General features: G+C 42.6%; 1 protein-coding gene across 1 annotated transcript in view; it reads left to right on the forward strand.

The window, feature by feature from the left end:
• Positions 1 to 18,587, forward strand: part of JPH1 (junctophilin 1) — a 550,873-nt gene that overhangs the window by 476,174 nt on the left and 56,112 nt on the right. Inside the window, exon 4 of the mRNA XM_078687132.1 lies at positions 8,884 to 9,518. Within this exon, the coding sequence (XP_078543258.1) occupies positions 8,884 to 9,518 (635 nt within the window). The remainder of the gene's footprint in view (positions 1 to 8,883; positions 9,519 to 18,587) is intronic.

Raw genomic sequence — 18,587 nt, forward strand, 5'->3', positions numbered from 1 at the left:
TGTTCTCAGAAATACTAGATTAGGGTTACAAAGGTTAATCAACCACCTACTGGTGTATACCGTTGATAAACAGCTAGAGATCAACCTTAAGAAAACCAAGGTCATCCTGCTAAAATGGCACTTTTCCAAGCAAAGCAGAGAACTCCTTAATGGATCTACGATAGGCAAGATAACCAGCTATGTTTATCTAGTGGTCAAGATATACTTGAGGGCCTCATTTGTACCGCAAAAGGAAGCTATAAAAAAAGAAATGCTCTGGCTCTAAATTTTGCATTTTCAACTGTAGCGAAATCGCTCTAGGTGTCAGATTAGCAGAGAATACAAGCCACTAACCTTCAGGAACAAAACCAGATGGGGCGATCATAGTTCCCTCACTCCTCCCTGCTCAAACCCACTGAGAGTGAAAGAAACCACTACCCTGCAAGAATGCACACAGTGGAAAACAGAGATGGATAAAACAATAAAATTCTGCAGAATGCCACAGGAAGGCCTCTTAAGTCTTCACTCGCATAAGAGAAATAAGTTTTTCTCTATGAGATGTATGCCTTACGCGAGACCCTGTATGTAAGAGGAAACTTAAGGAGGCATTAACATTCAGTATCAACCTCTCTGTCATGTATACAATTCATGGCATTCATCCACAGCACCTGTCTACTCACATGCATTCCACACATGAGCAGCTTGTATAATGGAACTACACCAGCATTAAGTTCAGTTGAAATCCTTGGGGAGAATACAGGCAACACTCCGAGTAACAAATCTAGGCCCATGGTATTGTCTAGATATCACCATAAACAAGTAAATAATAAGGACAGAGATGTGTGTACCAGATTACTTACATGCCCATGAAACGATACAACTCCTTCTCCTCCTTCTCCTCCTGTTTACCTCACAGGAGTTAGAAGAATAAAGGTGAGACGCTCTGTGCCCGCATTCACTGAAAACATACCCCCATGATGTCTCAGGGCTTGAACTGAAAGTAGCGCTTCACACAGATTCATTCCATCTGTGTGAGCGCCTAAGATATCTAGAACCGGAAAAAGGATCCGCCTTTAAAAAATGCGCCTCTTTCCTTCCTGAGAGGCACAGTGTCTCTGGTTGGGCTGAAACAGCCAACGCCCAAGCCAAGCATTAGGGAATGAATGCACTGAGGAAATTCCTTGTTGTGCCGAGACAGCATACTCGAAAGAAAGCGTTCAGCAGTGAACACGCTGAAGGTATTCAGGAGGAAGTTCCTTGCTGTACCGAGGCAGCATCCACTGGAGAAAGCATTCGGCAATGAACATGCTGGGGATCGTACAAAGGGAGTTCCATCACTTGTGACCCTCCGTAGCAGTTTGACAATCACCAGCCAACTCTAAGGGAGTGGCTTATATACACAGGATCCTCCCTTAATTGGGGCTTTGTGGGCTGGCTTGCTTGGTGGCTTCTGGGAAATGCAGTTCATGGTATGGTAGTTGACAGACAAGTCTTCACCCAACACTCGCAGCCCAATCACACGTTGGTATATCAGAGGGCTGAGTTTAGGAAACATCTGTGTGTAGTATGTCTTTCTCACCTCAGGGCTCAGCCTGCGATGGATAACCATGACACCGGGGTCATATCTTAAACCTCTGGTTACATTAATCAAGCTCAAATTCATGCCAACCCTCTCAAATGGAGGCAAAATAAAGCTGTGATCAGACATTGGCCTTCTGGATAAAATCACAATGCAGACATTTAAGTGAGTCTTCCAACTACCAGATTCGGCATCGCTAGCAGCAAGTCAAGCTTGAGTTCTCGCTGGTAAGGCAAACCCTTGCGATGCCTGGGACTTTCATAAAATGCTGTCACAAGCAGAAGAATTGGGCGGGAGTAGAAGGGGTGTACCGATGATCCGAAAGAGGTGCAGTAGGAATAATAACGCTCCAACCCCTATCCTGCCTAGTTAAAGTCAAAGGTGGGCTGCTAGGAGCATGGTAAGACCAACAATGTTCTTATCTAGCCCGTCTTGTTGAGGTTCTCTGCATATGCAGACTACATATGTGCTCTTCGGCACTTTATGTATAATGACTGTCCCACCTTGTTTAAGTTAAGGGTGGGTCACTAGGGGTGCATCAAGAATATCAATGCTTTAAGCCCCTATGTGCCCGAGTGAAGTCTTGGTTATATGCAAGACTGGCGGCTGGCACGTTGCTGAAGATCCTCTAATTGAAGGAGGTGCTGCTTCAAAGTCCTTCAGTGGCATCTAGCTCCGCAGTGCAGCAAGTGATGATGTAAAGAATGAAGGGATTGTATGCCTTCCCCATAGGCCATCATACACTGATAGCTCTTGTCAGTGGGCTTCTGGTTGTGGGAGTGAGCCCCCTAAGGTCTGATCACTGGCTCTTCCACCTCTCCTCTCTTGGAGCTAGCTGGATGACGAGTTTGATGGCACTTCCCAGTTACACCTGTGACCAATGCCCTCGATTGAACTATGATGATGCCTCATGGGCGAATAACAGTAACTGTGCTTACCGCGGAGCCAGCCTACCATTGGCTGTTGCCCGGTAGAGCTGTCATATGCAGCTATAGAGGAGTCTGGCTCTGGTTCACCCCCTCGGCTGTCACCTACCCAGCCTGACATTGGACATTGTTTTTATCGGTTCTTCACGGTTTTGTCTGTCTTTCACTCTGACTGCTTTGTTACCCTTGAATTTCCTTCCCCCTTCTGGTCTGCCTGACTCCATCTGCATTCCTTTCCCCTGTTTACCTCTCCCCCTCCACCTTCCATTCCCCTTAAGCTCCTACCCTAAGAAAATGGGCTAAAAACCTGGGTGTTATAATGGATGATAAGCTCTCTATGCAGGAGCATGTGAAGATCCTAGCAGGTAAGTGCTTTGGACTGATGCGTATGTTAAAAAGTATTTTTCCCTGGATCCCCCTTTCCATCAGAAGGGTCCTAATACAGGCACTGCTAGTGGGGCTGAGCGGGGACGGCTAACTACAGTTCCCTTATGCCCCGCCCTAGTCGAACTCTTTACTTTGGCTGAGGTAGAGACAGCTATAGGTAAGTTGATTCCTAATAAGGCCTCAGGTTTGGATAAACTGCCAGGGGATTTGTTTAGGATGCAACCGAAAATCTGGGCCCCCTATTTGGTTGTTTTGTTTAATGGCATTTTACAGGGAGATGATTTGCCCCCTACCTGGTTAGGAGCTGAAATAGTCCCTATCTTAAAAAAGGGTTGCCCTTTAACCCCTTCTAATTATATACCGATCAGCCTAATTGATACATCTCAAAAGCTGATGGGGAGGGTCATCCTCGATAGGATAATAGGGTGGATTGAGGATAATGGGATACTGTCTATACTCCAGGCAGGCTTTAGGTCTGGTACCTCCACCCTAGATCAAATATTTCGCCTGCAGGTCTTGTACTGGAAGACAGCTAAGGTGGAGGGTGGCAGCCTCTACCTTGTGTTCTTGGAACTGCCTTTGATCTAGTTCCGCGTGGAAAATTGTGGAGAGTACTAGCAGACCTGGGCCTCCCGCCCTATCTGCTAGCCATTCTTTCCAGGCTTCATGAAAATAACTTTGCCCTGGTGAGGTGTGGCACGCATGGCGAACTCACAGACCAATTCCCTGTCCAAAAAGGAGTTCGCCAAGGGTGCGTTTTGGCGCCAACGCTATTCAGTCTCTACATAAATGGCCTTGTGGAACATCTGAATGGTGTGGAAAATAACGATGCCCCTAAACTAGTTACAGGTAGAGTGCCCGCTCTGATGTTCGCAGACGACACTCTGTTCTTGTCTAGAACATCATTGGGCATTCAGAGAATACTTGATGGTTTTGTGGAGTTTTGAGACCTTCGGGGGTTGGAAATCAACCTAGGTAAAACTAAATTTATGATTTTTAACCCCCCTAAGCGTGTACGTCCAAACCCCGTTCTACATGGTACTCCCCTTGAAAGGGTTAAAACATTTGTTTATTTGGGTGTCACGTTAACAGAGAATTTTGGTTGGAACACGCAGATTGCTAAATCCACACTCAAGTTATCCCAGCTAGCGGGGGGCATAAGTAAGGTTTTTAGGGCGTCTACTTTCAGGCCGGTGTCCCCAGCCCTAGAGATATACTGCCGTCAGGCTAGGTCGGCAGCAATCTATGGGGCTGAACTCTGGGGGCACAAGCAGATAACGAAATTTTAAAAGGTGGAGCAGTCTTTCGTTAGAAATTTAGTTGGGTTACTATCTAGCACGCCATTGATCCCCCCTTAAATTTGACCTTGGCATGTTGCCAATAGAGGAGATCACTAGTGCTAGACCAATTATGTACTGGAAGAGGTTGTGGTCAGTCCCTGAATTGGATGCGTATAGAGCGGAATTTTCTGAGATCTTGCCTCTTCTTAAAAACATAAAGATCCCTTGGCTCCAGCATATTAGTGCTGTTAGTACCCGTCTAGGTTTTCCTGAACTGTGGGAAACCCCTGAGATTTTCTGCCTCGGGGATATCTAAGAATGAACTTCTTTCTCAGATACGCATGTCAAACTATCAATCACTAATGAGCTCTGCATCACTGGGTAAGCTGACATCTGAGTTCCTCCTAGTTAAACCAGAATCTAAAGTTGAGGAATTCATGGACCTAATTGAACCCCCAGTTGCTCGAAAGTTGTATCTACAGCTAAGGCATGGCACTCTTCCAGTTAGGTATTTTACATCTAAATGGTCAAACCCTAAGAATGAAGTTTGCCCAGCATGTAGCTACAAAATTGAGAACGTAACCCATGTGCTGTTTTTTTGCTCCGCCTATTCTGCAATTAGAAAACGCTGGCTAACACCAATCTGCAAGAACCTGGGACTTTTGCACTTTACGCAGGCTTGTAGGATATTGACATATGATACACACCCTCCCATTGTGTTCGCGGTCTCTCGTTATTTATTTAATATGTGGCATAGGAGATATACCTTTATAACTTGATTGTTGTATATACAGTTTTTAACGTCTTGTGCTGTGATAACTCTTAGTTTAATTCTCTTTTTAACATTTTATGACTATTTATTGTTTTATTGTCTGTGCTGATGTACTTTATATGCACTTTTTATGGTCGTCTGACCGAAATAAAAGTTATCAACAACAGCTAGTCAGTAGACTTGATTATGGAAACACTCTACTAGTAGGGATGAGGGGGGATATGCTTCCAAGGCTGCAAATCGTGCAAAATACTGCAGCACGTTTAGCATTGAATAAGCCAGCGCGAACCCCCTCCCTACCATTGTTGAGAGAGTTACATTGGCTCCCTATAAAGAAAAGAGCAGTTTTCAAACTCCTATGCCTAGTGTAAAGCCCTTCGTGGGTTAGGGCCAAGATACCTAACCAAGAAAGTGGAAAGGTATACTCCGGCCATCATTTAAGATCTAGTGGCCAAAACCTTCTCCGACCTGGGAGAATTAAGAAAGTGAAAATGGGTGGCCGTGCCTTTTCTTATCTAGCCCCTAAACACTGGAATTCTCTGCCAAAGAACCTTCGGTCATGTCCAACCCTGGCTCCTTTTAAAAAATTGCTCAAAACCTGGTTATTCTAATATGGATCCCATATAATAGGTGGCCTGCTCCAAGGGCGCAGAGAGATACCCTTGGGGATGATTTGTGTGCCATATAAAAGATACATAATAATAAGATGCGTGTCTTGGCTTTGCTACGCACTAATCTTTTATTGTGGTGTAATCTCATGTTTTTCTTTCATGCCTATACTTGTAACTGTACTAATTTTTGTAAACTGTATCTCACTGATCCTCTTGTAAAGCGCTCTGATACCTCTGGGTCTAGCCAAATAAAATAAATAAACAAATACAATAAATAAACTGCAAATAAAATAAATAAACAAAACAAATATGCAGTTTATGTAGCACACACTCCAGAACTTTATGTATAGGTGCCTTCACTGGACAGCAACCAGATTGACCCCCTGTTATCGTGATATTTTAAACTAGGATGAGATGGGGCGCCATAGCTTGTGGTATTTTAGGTAATTAACTCCCTCAGTAACTAGACCTTGGACATATGCAGGTTTGCACTATGCACTTTGCCACTTTATGTATCTTGTGCCCACCTGGTACCCCAGGACCTCTCAGTAATATGTATTTTACCCACCGTCTGGGCTAATGGGAGTGGGTCCTCGTAGTAGCGTAAGTCATGGTGGTGAAACGTGCAGCAGCTCTTCACTCTCAAGGTATAGTAGTTATTTTGGTATCACCGACATAATTTGGGTAGCCCCTTTCCCCCCTGTAACATCATAGCCTGGGCGGGGGGTTGGAATCCTTGTTCCTGCTAAAACACCATTGCTCATCCTAGGCATTCAGGGGACGCCTCGCCGTAGGACCACAGTGATGTACTGTGCATTTTACGTACATTAGCCAGGTTAGCCCTTATAATGTTTTTTATGGGGAGAAAGGCAATGGGAGGCCCTAAATGTGATTTTTATATCCTTTTAGCAATTGGACGGTATGTCGAATGTATATTTTGTATATGTTTGTGGTTATTATTAACTTATAAAAACCTGGCATATTTATTATCAGCACCCTGATATTAGAAGTATGCTCGCATAATGTGTCACCTTACTGTATGGCAACAAAAGTGATAAGTGGATTTTTTTTTATAGAACAAGTAGACTCCCATCCCTTGCACGAATGTCCAGGGGACACAGATTAGCTGAAGTTCTAAGAGTATTGATATTTGGGCAGTATACTTGATACTCTATTTGTTTGCTTCTCAAGACTTTGTTGTTGACGGATATACATTATGCTCCCATAAAAGGATGTTTAAGTGAGAATTATATATATAGTCTGACCTGTGGTGCCGCAGCATAGTTCCCATGTCTTCATTCTTGTACTGAGTTCTTGGCATATCTTCTGGCTTACTATTATACCTTTCACTCAGACCTCACTGCCACACAGCCTGCTATACCCTCCCTTTTGCCATACACCACTGTGGGTGTAAATAGGGGTTGTCCTTCAGCCGGTACCCTGCTTGCATCCCACTCACACATGGATTTCACTCTTGTACAGAGGACTAAGGGAACATCACACCGTGCACTCTGTGCCGCTGGAATCTCCTGGGCATAGTTTTTGCTGGTTGTTTGAGTATAGAATTTGCAACTGCCAACGGTTGCAACCCAACTTATAGGGGATGTGGACTCTGTGTATAGTGGGCTGAAGAGCACATCTAGAGCTAGATGTGCCTAGGCAAAGAAATGAGCAGTGAGTTTGGTGACTAGAAAGGCTTTGCCAGAGCTGGTGATAAACCAAACCCTGTACTTGCAGTCTACCATGGACAGCTTTTCTTAACATAACCCAAAAATATTTTTACTATGGTATTTTTCAGAAGTTAGATCCTTTATTTGTCAGCTGCCTATATCTATTCTTTGAATCCCAATAACTCATTATGCGTGACCTTTGCTGTGTCCAAAGAGCTTTTGGTGTGGCGGTTGGCAAACTATTATTGCCTGGCTAGTTGGCATGCTTTAATGCAGTCTGAGAGAATGCTAAAACGTTAAATATTCTCTGTACCAGTCGTTTTGCTGGCAGAATCCCCTACTAATTTGTACTTACTCAGCTGGTCCTTTTTGCAGGAGGTCACTTTTAGCCTTTTGATGCTCTCAGCCTTCATGACCCAGAACCTACCTCACAGCCTTTAGCCCTGTGCACAGAAGTGTTTGTCTGTAGATATCAGATATATAGAAAATCCTCTGGGAGCCTGGTGCGGCCTACAGATATAACACGTATCTAGGAAGACTAATTCTTGAGCTCAGTCTGAATGGCCTTTGACTGTGCAGCACATTCTTTGATCGCTTGCCATGCCCTTGTATCATACCCTGTGCTCATCCCATGTCCCTAAAAACATCTGCTTAATTTAATAACCGGACCTTACTCCGTGACAATCTCTCAGATTTATAATGTCTACTTTGATTGTTTTTTGTACATACGTGATCACCCTTGCTCCACCTGCAATTGGAAAAGCGGGGAAATCAAAGTCTCTCAGTCCAGATTTCAATGGAGTAACCGTGAAGTTAGATTTTTACTACAACATAAAATGAGTTTTCCATGCTGCTGCTGTTACCTTTGTGTTTTTATTCATCATTGGACCATATGAAAGACAAACAATCACATTTAGTTGGTGACATGAGGCTGTGTAGGTCCATCTTAGTGAATGTAGGCCATCTAGGCAGGTTGAGTTACCTATTCGATCTTCTGGAAATCTCTGGTGGCGTAACAAAATCCCACAGCTAGGACTCTTTAACTCTCGATCCCCCTAAGATGTCCGCTCAAAGATAATTCTTTTCCAGAACCCCCTCTACAATTTGGAACAACCTCCAAATCTGTTTAACAACAGTGCCTGATATACGTTTGTTATGCAAAAATCTAAAGGCCTACATATTTGCAAGAAACCTTAACTAAGAACCTTTAGGATAAATTACTTCAGCTCTGGGAACTAAGATCTCACAAGTCAATATGTAACTTACAACTCTTCAAATGGGCGGGCTTTAAAGGTGTAGTGTGTCACACTAGCATATTTTATAGTAGAAAATCTCCACAAGGTCAATATTTTCCGTAAGCTTATCATGTAGTTATTTTTACATGTAAAGAGCTCAAATACCAACTGATGACGTGGCTCTGTAGGAAAACAATCTAAATAAAACTGATCTGTAGATTACTTGTACTGCAGAAGTTGCTTGCATATATTTATGTGTGTATAGCTAACATTTACGTGTCTTATTTCAGGATGTTTCTATATTTCCTATTGTGCCCTAAAGTATCGTTGTCTTATTTATGACTACAAAAAAAAGAAAAAGCATTTCAAACTTCGTGTTCGTTTTATTTTCATAACTAATATTTGATTCCATAATGTAATACGTTTTACTTTTTTTATTTTCAGGTCCTGAGTACATAAGGCAGAAGTTTCAAGATGTAATGGACATTAAAGAAATGCCCGAAGAGAAGGTACCACAAAAGCAACCGTCACCCAAGGAGTCACCCCATTTTTATAGGAGAGGAACCACACCCCCACAAACACCTGAGGAAAAACGGAAGCCTACACCGCCAGTCCTCCCTGCAAATGTGAAAAGAAAAAACTTCAGCACTGCTGATAGCGGATACAGAAACGAAGATATATTTTCAGCCAAGGAGAACGTTACAGCTGACTTGAAGCCTCAGCTTTACAATTCATTTGCAAAGGAGGACGTGCCAATAAAACCTCTGCCAAAGTCTCCTGCAAGCCATAATCCTGCGAGCCCTGGTAATGGGCAGCTACAGAGCCATTACCATGGCTACCAGGTCAAAGCAGACGCAGCCCTGCCTCCTTTAGAGCCAGAAGAAGATGATGTCCCATCTCCTTCAACACTTGCACGAATGCCACCACCGCCCAAGCACAGTCCTAAGAAACCTTTTGTAAAACCACAAGCCAAAGAAAACAAACCGGAGCTTAAAGCAAAGAAACCTGAACCTGCTACACCAAAGAAACAAGCCATTAACACTCCACCTCCTTCCATGGAAATCGAGGAAAGTCATTCGGTATGTACTGCAAGGATGTTTGTCTTCTTAAACGTCTTTATGCATCCAAACTGACACTGGGCAGATTCCACCTTTGATGAATAGTGGCTCCCTTGCTTAACAGCAGTCTTTATTATTTCAAGTTCTTTTTAACTCATCACTGGAGACACCGGTATGTAAAGTTGTCTTATTTAGGAAGAAAAACATTCCCCATTGATGTATTTATTTATTTCAAACTATTAACCCAACTATCACTTGTAGCTTCCTTGGTGCTGAGCACACAAAGCTAATAACCTTTCAGATATAGGAAGTTCACAGATAAAAAGCCAAGGCATAAGGCCTAGATACTGATTCATTTCTTGTATGCTATGAATCCGACAGAATGTGTTTACCATTTCTTATTTGACTTGCTTTTTCTTCTAAATGCTGCTATCACGTTGCAAATGACACTTCAGTAGCTGTTAGTGTGCCTTTGGGTATCAGATTATTTAAGGACAACTTGTGGCTGGCTCCCAGGAGCGTCCAAGAACTTAAAGGACTATGTCAAAGTCAAGCTATTCTGTGTTGGTGGGTATCTTGGTTTTCGAAAACTTCCGGATCCATAATTCTTAAGACTAAAGTGGTGGCAACTGAAGGAGAAGGTCGTGGTTGCTGATCATGTGGGTGGACACCTCTTTTAAATGCTTGAAGGAAAGAAACTGCTAACTTCTCAAACCCGTAGGAAAATTCCAAGAAGATCGGAGACTTCCTGGCAAATGAACAATCTTACCTTCCAAATGAAGCATATAGGTTTACACGTTCTGTCTCCTTTAGCACAAGTTGTGTCCGACAAGCAAAGCCTATGCAAACAGGTCGAAATTTTCACCTAATCCAGACTGGGCTCAGGATTGTGAACACACATCTCTTACTTAATGAAATTCCTGCAGCCTCCTGACTGATCTGTCTTCAAGAATCACATGGCTACCATGCAGACAGAAAGACGGAAGTTGGATGTCTTCATCATGTGTTTAGTAATCTATGCATCTCATTCTTTTAGAGCTGCGCAGTGTGGCTTTTCAAAAATCACTTCTTCTTGATGTGATTTGCAAGGCAGAGATGCGATCTGTAGTACTCCAGAGGGGTTGTAGCTGCTGCACTGAGCTGGACTGAGTCCTACCTGGTTGATTGAGCCTAAGCTGCCGGTCTTCATCCCTTTTGGCCCTTAGAACCCTTCTGTGTGGCATTCAAAAAGGCTTATCCTTTACTCTTATGCTCTTTGGGGCCTGCCTAGATCCGCTTGAGCTCTAATTCGCTCTCTTTATGCCTATGCATATGACACCAAGCTGTTTATCTAAATGATACACTCAGGGATGCACCTGTAAAACCTAAGCATATCTGTGGGCGGCCTCTAGACTCTTCAGAAATATAGTTCTTTGACACTTTGAGTGGACCAAGGTTTTTGTTCTTGGTCTCTTGTCATCGTGAACAGAGCTTTGTAGTCAACAGTCCTATCCCTGTTCCCACTCTGTTCCCAAAGTCCACAAAGTTTTATTTTAGCTCATGCTGTTTCCCTCAGGTAAACGCGATTGTGTTTATCTGTATTCACTCCTTGAATAGCTTGTGTAGAATTCTTCCCTTGCTACATTGGGATAAGCATTACCTCGGATTAGATTTCTTAACACTAGGCTCCAGAAATGCTCTACACTTGGATGTGCCCAGCTGCCTTACTAGCAGACTATAGATTGTTCAGAAAACGTGAGCTCGGCTTCTTCTTGGACATAGGAGCAAAACTCTTTTCTTGCCGAAAGCTATATTCACTTCATGCCATCCTTGTGACCCATTATACCTTCAATCCCAATGGATCTATCTCTTTTCATAAAACACTCAGACAACATAATCAGCCCGGCATGGTTTCTGGATCCTAATTCTTTTTTTTTAATTCTTTTTATTGAGCTTAAGACCAAACAGCGGCCAACATGGTCGCACATAAGGGCTACAAATGCGCACAGCAGATCATACAGAGGGTACAGTGTTACATCATCATTATGGCAATAAGACTGCAATAAATCAAAACAATTAGTCGTCAACCTCAAGTACCGATCGCCGAGGCTGGGGGGGTTCGCAGATGTCGCCTCTGTAGTCATTCCATTTGTCCCATATCTCCCCCCATTTGTGGGGGCACCCTCGGGCTACATACACCGTCTTCTCTCGCAACATGCACCAGTCCATGCCTCGTTTCCATTCAGAGAGACGTGGAGGCGTGACTGCCCCCCAGAGTCTTGCAATATTATGCTTAGCCACCATCTGGCCGAGCGTTGCCCAGAGCCTGCCTCTAGTTGGTAAGTCGTTGGCTCCCATATGTTCAGAATGCAGCGCTTCGCCTCCGGGCGCAACTCTATCCCCCAAACATCCTGCATGCAGCGCACCACCTTCACCCAATATGCCTGCAATAGTGGGCACTCCCATAGCATATGAAAGAAAGAGCCAGCTATTCCGCACCCCCTCCTGCACTCGTCACCCTCACACCTGCCCATCCTTTTCAGCCTTGTGTTCGATATGTACACTCTATGTAGAATTTTAAGTTGGATGAGCCGCAGCCTAGATGAGATAGCCACCTCCTTAGGGGAGGCCAGCGCACACCTACGTATGTCGAGTAGGGCGAGCCCTCCATCGTACCACTCCAAAGTCAGCTTCTGCAGAGCTATTCTGGGTGCACCGGACCACAGGAGGTTCCTCTGCGCCGCCTCAACAGCCGTGAAATATGAAGAGGGAATCAGATCAGGGTAATTCTGCAGGGCATAAAGGAACCGGGTCAGCGCCATCATTTTAAAAAGTGCCGCACGGCCCAACAGGGAAACCGGGAGCTTCTGCCAGGCAGCAGAGTCGCGCTTAAGCCTCGTAAGGGGCGGGAGCAAATTTCTATCATACATGGCGGTCTTGTCTTTCGATACAAAAATGCCCAAATATGTGAAGCCCTCGGTGACCACCTTTATGGGACAGTCACGTGGAAGTACGGGGGTGGCACCGTGGAGGACATATAATAGGGATTTACTCCGGTTGATGCTGTATCCGGAGTTCCTGCCAAAGTTTGTAAAAATATCCAGAGCCACGATCAGCGATCTCCGGGGCCGCGAGAGGTAGAGGAGGATGTCGTCGGCGTACAGGGAGATCCTGTCCTCCCAGCAGTCAGCCCACCGAAGTCCTTTAAGGGAGACGTCCTGTCTGATCCAGGTGGCCAGCGGCTCAAGGGAAAGGGCAAACAGAAGGGGTGAGAGCGGGCACCCCTGGCGAGTCCCCCTCTCCAGGGTGAAGGTCTCTGAGACCTTATTGTTCACGACCACCTGGGCAAGCGGCTTGGAATAGAGGAGCCGCACCCACGAGATAAAGCTGGGGCCGAAGCCCAGTTTGCGAAGGACCGCCATCATGTAGGGCCATTAGAGGGTGTCGAAGGCCATTGTGGCATCGAGCGATACCACCACTGCATCTTCACATATCGTATGGCATCTCCCCAACACCCCATTCAGCCGATGGAGATTAAGCGCCGTATTACGGTGGGGCATGAATCCGGATTGGCCTGGATGGACCAGGGTGCTGGGGATCAGCTGGAGCCTATTAGCCAGGACTTTCGCTAGTATTTTCGGTTCCGCATTCAGCAGGGAGATAGGCCTATATGAGGCGCACAGCTCCCTAGGTTTCCCCTCTTTAGGAATCGCTACGATGGTTGCTAGCCTTTGGTCGTGGGGTAATATCCCCTTGGACTTGCTTTCTTCGAACATGCGCTTGAGATAAGAGCTAATGCCATCCGGTTTGAGCTTGTTGGATCCTAATTCTTGAGAAATGTCCTAATATAGACTTTCCAGGCCCACTCGCGCTGAGGACTTTGGTAATGTGTCAACCCAAGACAGAAAGCCAATTGCACTGCAACCCCCTCACAAACCAGTGAGCAATATTTGAGTGAGATGTGTTTCAGGTAACAATCCTTCCTGAGAGATATCACGGCGATAACTAATGGTATCCAAACCCAATTTCATTCTGGAAAGATACACTCAACAATACTAGAAAACAAAATATATTTTAAAAATGTATTTGTACATTCAAAATCCTATCCAATATGGATAGTAACTTTTAAAAGAATCTGCAAAACGGTAGCCACATCGTTTAACAGGAGTGTGAACTGTAAAATAAATACTGTAACATATTGTTTAAATCGTAAAGCTTTCGGGCTAACCAATTAATCTTGGCACCAAATAAAAGGCCTAATTTGAGTTTCAGAGATAGATCATTCCCACATACCTTCTCTGAACAATTAAGCCAATGTTCACTGAAATAGCAGCATCTGCTATTCTTGTCTGCATTGAATGGAAGGCCAATAAAACCACAGAGTGAAAGGTAAATGCACCTTCCATCAGCATTCAGCAAAGGAAGATTATTCGATTCTCCATGGACTCTGTCCTAAGTTGTTGGCAAGAAGTCCACTCTATCTTTCACATTCTAGGGGTCATTACGATGGGGTAATGGACTTCAGTTCGTCCGCCATCATGTCGGGGAGTGGGACTGCCCGCCTACAAGGCGGCGGTCCCACAGGGGGTATTACAATGCAACCGCCACTGTGGCGGTCGCACCTTCTACATTTAACATCACGATGGGTGCTGCTAACGGCAGCACCTGCCACAATGTTAAAAATGCACTGTTTACATTTCCCTGCACTACGTGGCATGCACCCCACAGTACCTGCAACATGGTGCAGGGAAATGTAGGGGGGCATCATAGGTGCCCCACAGTGCTCCTTCCCCTGGCCCAGGGATTAAGGGGGGCCAGCTGCGGGCCCCAAAATCCATTTGCCACCATCCATTTGGTGGCAGGTTGACCGCCGTTATATGACCGACGGAAAAGGGATATCATAATCCTGACGGCGGTACGTGACAGGCACCACCACCATGCTGGCCAATACGGCTGCTCCGACAGGCAGTCGGAAAATGACTGCCTGTTGGAACTGTGGCGGATGGTCTTTCCGACTGCCAAGTTTCCACCCGCCATGATAAGCTGGCAGGCGGAAAACCGCAGTACGCTGGAGGAAGGCTCGACAAAGAAAGGCTGTCGTGGCGGGCCTTCCGCCATCTTAATCAGGCCCTAAGTTCTTAGTTTATATAACGTGTCTATTCAGTGTTGAACCTTTCATAATAAATAATTAGCAGAAAAGGGCTTGGCGCCCTTTTACTTACTTATATTCTGTGAATCTGTGTTTTTTGTTTAAAAAGCAATAAACGAGAAACAAATATCAGTTTCCATGAAACTTTGCCTATCATTCAAAACAATCATTAGAACAAGAGATTTGATTCATATAAAAAGTAGAAATATATTCGAGCAGACTTGATATCATGTGGCAAATATTAATAGCATGAAGAAATGTGCCTTTTATATTTCAACATTTATATCTTATAGTCAACATATGTAATTCAAAAAAGGAGATACCTGAAAGAAAAAACACACAATGACCATAACAAGCCATGCACCTTTGTCTCTCTAATCACTCTCACGAATGTGCTCATTGCTTGGTGTTTGTTCTTTTTGCATTTTAATGCAACTGTTCCAAATGGTCTTTTTTTTTAATCTCCGTTCTACTGAAAAACATTTTTCTTTTTAAAGACAGCTGAAAGCATACTGCTACCTACTGTAATTGTATCCATGCGCCTGACCCCTCAGTTGTCTGGGATAAGATATATTTTGTAATGGTGCACTTTCTGGTGCAAATTCAGTAATCACTCTGGATGACTGAGAATAGGAACCAAAGAGGAAGCTTATAGAGCAAGTGATTGGACATGGAATGTCGTCAGCACATGCAAAATGTGTTCAATCCTAATACTGTGTAAAATAATCATCCACAGATACGGGATATGGTAAATCTTACTAATGCCATTGTAATGGGATTCTTCATTATATGCATAAGTGAGCATCTCCTTACATACAGTGCATTTATATTCTGGCATCGTCTGATCTACTGTAGTTATGGCAAATGTTATGAATATCAAAGTGTAAATTTGGATTTTATGCCCGCTTATACCAGCTGTCCCCAACCTAATAAATCCTAATAAATCACACTGGTCACAGTTTCCTAAATACGTTACATGCAATTCAGGGAGTAAACAATGCAAATACCAAAAAGTTACACCTCCAAATATTCTTCAACCTCACAATATTTTATAAGGAGAAATTTAGTTTTCAATTATTTGAATACCAAATAAATTCCACATGAATCATAAATTGCAAAATTGATTATATCACAACAGTCCATTTGTAGTATTACTGTTTATTAACACATCACACAATCTTTTATTTAACAGGGCTAGCCATCCATTTTGATGTTGGCAGTCGATTTTAGTATTGACACCCAGTTTCAGTGTAAGCAGCCAACACGAGTTTCAGGGAAAACTCCACCTCTTCAGGGCCGAAAAATATAGACAATTCTTCTCCCAAAGCTGTCAGTAGTACATTTTTAAATGTTTTTCTTCATACGCCAGTTCTCCATTCGTGCCCAACACTGATCACACCTATATATTTCTCCAAAGTCGCTGTAGGTAATACATCTATTTCATATTGATGTGCACCATCATCATAGAGAGAGAGAGAAAGGTTTCCCTCATTCAAACAAATACCCATTACCATATTGGTGAGCACATCTTCATAATGTATATGCGCATAATATGTCCATATCCATTTTAAAGAATGCCAGCCATGTCAACTCCAACCTAAGGGCTTTCTCAGAAGAGCTCTTTCTTACCATTAGATATTGTTTCAAGAGGATACTTGTATTAAATCTGATAATCCGAGTACTGACAACATTCAATTCCATTAAACAAAGTATCCAGAATTGTTGCCACATAAACATGAAATAATGCAATTACTTTTTGACCTATGTTTTAACATACCCTACTTTAAGTGGTTAAACCCTAAGGGCCCGATTCACAAACTGCAAGATGTAGTGCGTAATGTAGCACTACAGTGGTACTACTTACTACAAAATTCTATTCACAAACCTATGAGTATAAATCTTATTGATGAGAGATCCTCACATGTGTAGGTTTACTACCTATTAAGTAAGTGTGAGAGGGACCAGATGAAGTGTTTGGAAAGTGGACATACATAACTACTAAATGGGAGGGGCTTAGGGATTATTAAAGGGGGAATTAGGGAAGGCGTTTTGGAAGGACATGAACCCACCCACAAAAGAATAAGCCCATTGCTATTCACAAACTGCACTTCTTAAGTTACTACAGCCAAAAAAGACCTGGAACATTTGTAAATGTAGCCATGCTCAGCACTGGAGTAAATCCAGAACCATGCATAGCCAGCCACTGGTACTGCAACACCCTCTAATGGAAAATAATGTAAGTAGGGACTTAACATAGAAAATAATGTGAAATTAAATTATTTAAGCTAGCTAAAATATAAATACATTTATTTTAATTTAAAAAAGTGTATTCATTACTTTATTTCAAAATATATTAAAAGCTTTTTTAAATACACTGGTAACATTAATTTCTATTGAGATATACATAAATTGTAAATAATTCTGTACTTTTTATCAATTCTGCACATCACTTTTTAAAAATGTAATGATTATTATTATATTATGTAATAAAGAAACATTTTACTTTTGACTGAATTTTTTTAAATTGAAAGTTCAGAAAATAATTTTAATTCACTTTAAAATATTTAAAGTAATCGCATTTTAAAATCAAATCAATAGTGCTGCAGCATTTCCATTTTTTCTACATTTAGAAATGTAACATGTAACATTAATTTTCATTAATATTTAACATACAAATATATTTACAATTCCTTTTCATGTTTAACACTTTTTTTTTTTTTTACTTTTTCTTATACTTCTTATATTTTTTTCTTATACATTAGCATAAAAATATCTCCCCCACCGGGGTGGAGAGCTCCCTGTGGTAAAGTGGACGTAAAAGTAAAAACGTTTATAGAAAAAAAAAAAGAATTGTAAAATGGTAATTTTTCTTTCTAGATAATACTTGATCATATTAAATTGGTGATAAGATATGTTGGGTCATGATTAGATTTAGCATAGTTTGCCTTATAATTTATGTATGGCATATAATAAACAACTCAGTGCCTTAATGTTCTACCTCTTGATGGAGACAAATCCATAAAGGTGTGATTCTATGACCAGGATATAAGAAGAATTACATTAGTTGATAGATCTAGACAATAAGATGTCAAGGTGAGTGTTCGTCCTGCTCTCAAGGAGTAACTAAAATTGACAAGCACACCTGTTACACAATACTTTTATTATTCAAATGAGATGAGCTGCCAAATTAAAATTGTGTACAGGATGCTATTCATGCATACCTATTTCACAAGCCTTAAAATTGTGTACAGGATGCTATTCATGCATACCTATTTCACAAGCCAACATGTTTCATTGCCACCAATATATGGCAAATTCTTCAGGGCTTAGACAACACGTCACAGCATCCATGTTGGACACACCATTCCACAGGCACTGTCAATGGAAAGAAGAAAAATGCAACACTGTGTTAAAACCACTGCCTGCTGTCAACTTACTCACAGGTTCGACTATGGTGCAGGACCTTGTTCATACTCAAACACACATAATTACCCTCGCTAAGCCATTTCCTCGCATACCAGCTTGCGGGTGATTATAGGATTCACAACCAGACCCCTTATGTGAATCCTTCTCTTTCTTGCTATCCCTTAGTCGTAATATCGATCTGTATAGCAACGGAGATAAAAACACTCAAAATCAGCTACATATTCCTATGGGGTTCAGTGACAATATTCCGTATACGTCACGATATGTTACCCTCGGATTTATATACACGTTTCTGCAATAATGACAGTCGGCAACTTCCATCAGCTTAACTAGTATGTGCAGAGTTTGTTTCCATAATGCTGAATTACTGAATTATAACTGAACTAATTTCTTGTGAGAGAACATGGGGAACAGGAATGGTTTTATGACGTACCTCAATCTTTTGTGATGCAGTGTGTAGAGTTGGCTCTCACAAGAAATTACTTCAGTTATAAAGATCAACTGTATCTCGAAACATCGGGAACATCGATGGGGGC

The sequence above is a fragment of the Lissotriton helveticus genome, chromosome 4_1 (assembly GCF_964261635.1).
Source record: "Lissotriton helveticus chromosome 4_1, aLisHel1.1, whole genome shotgun sequence".
Classification (NCBI taxonomy): Eukaryota; Metazoa; Chordata; class Amphibia; order Caudata; family Salamandridae; genus Lissotriton; species Lissotriton helveticus.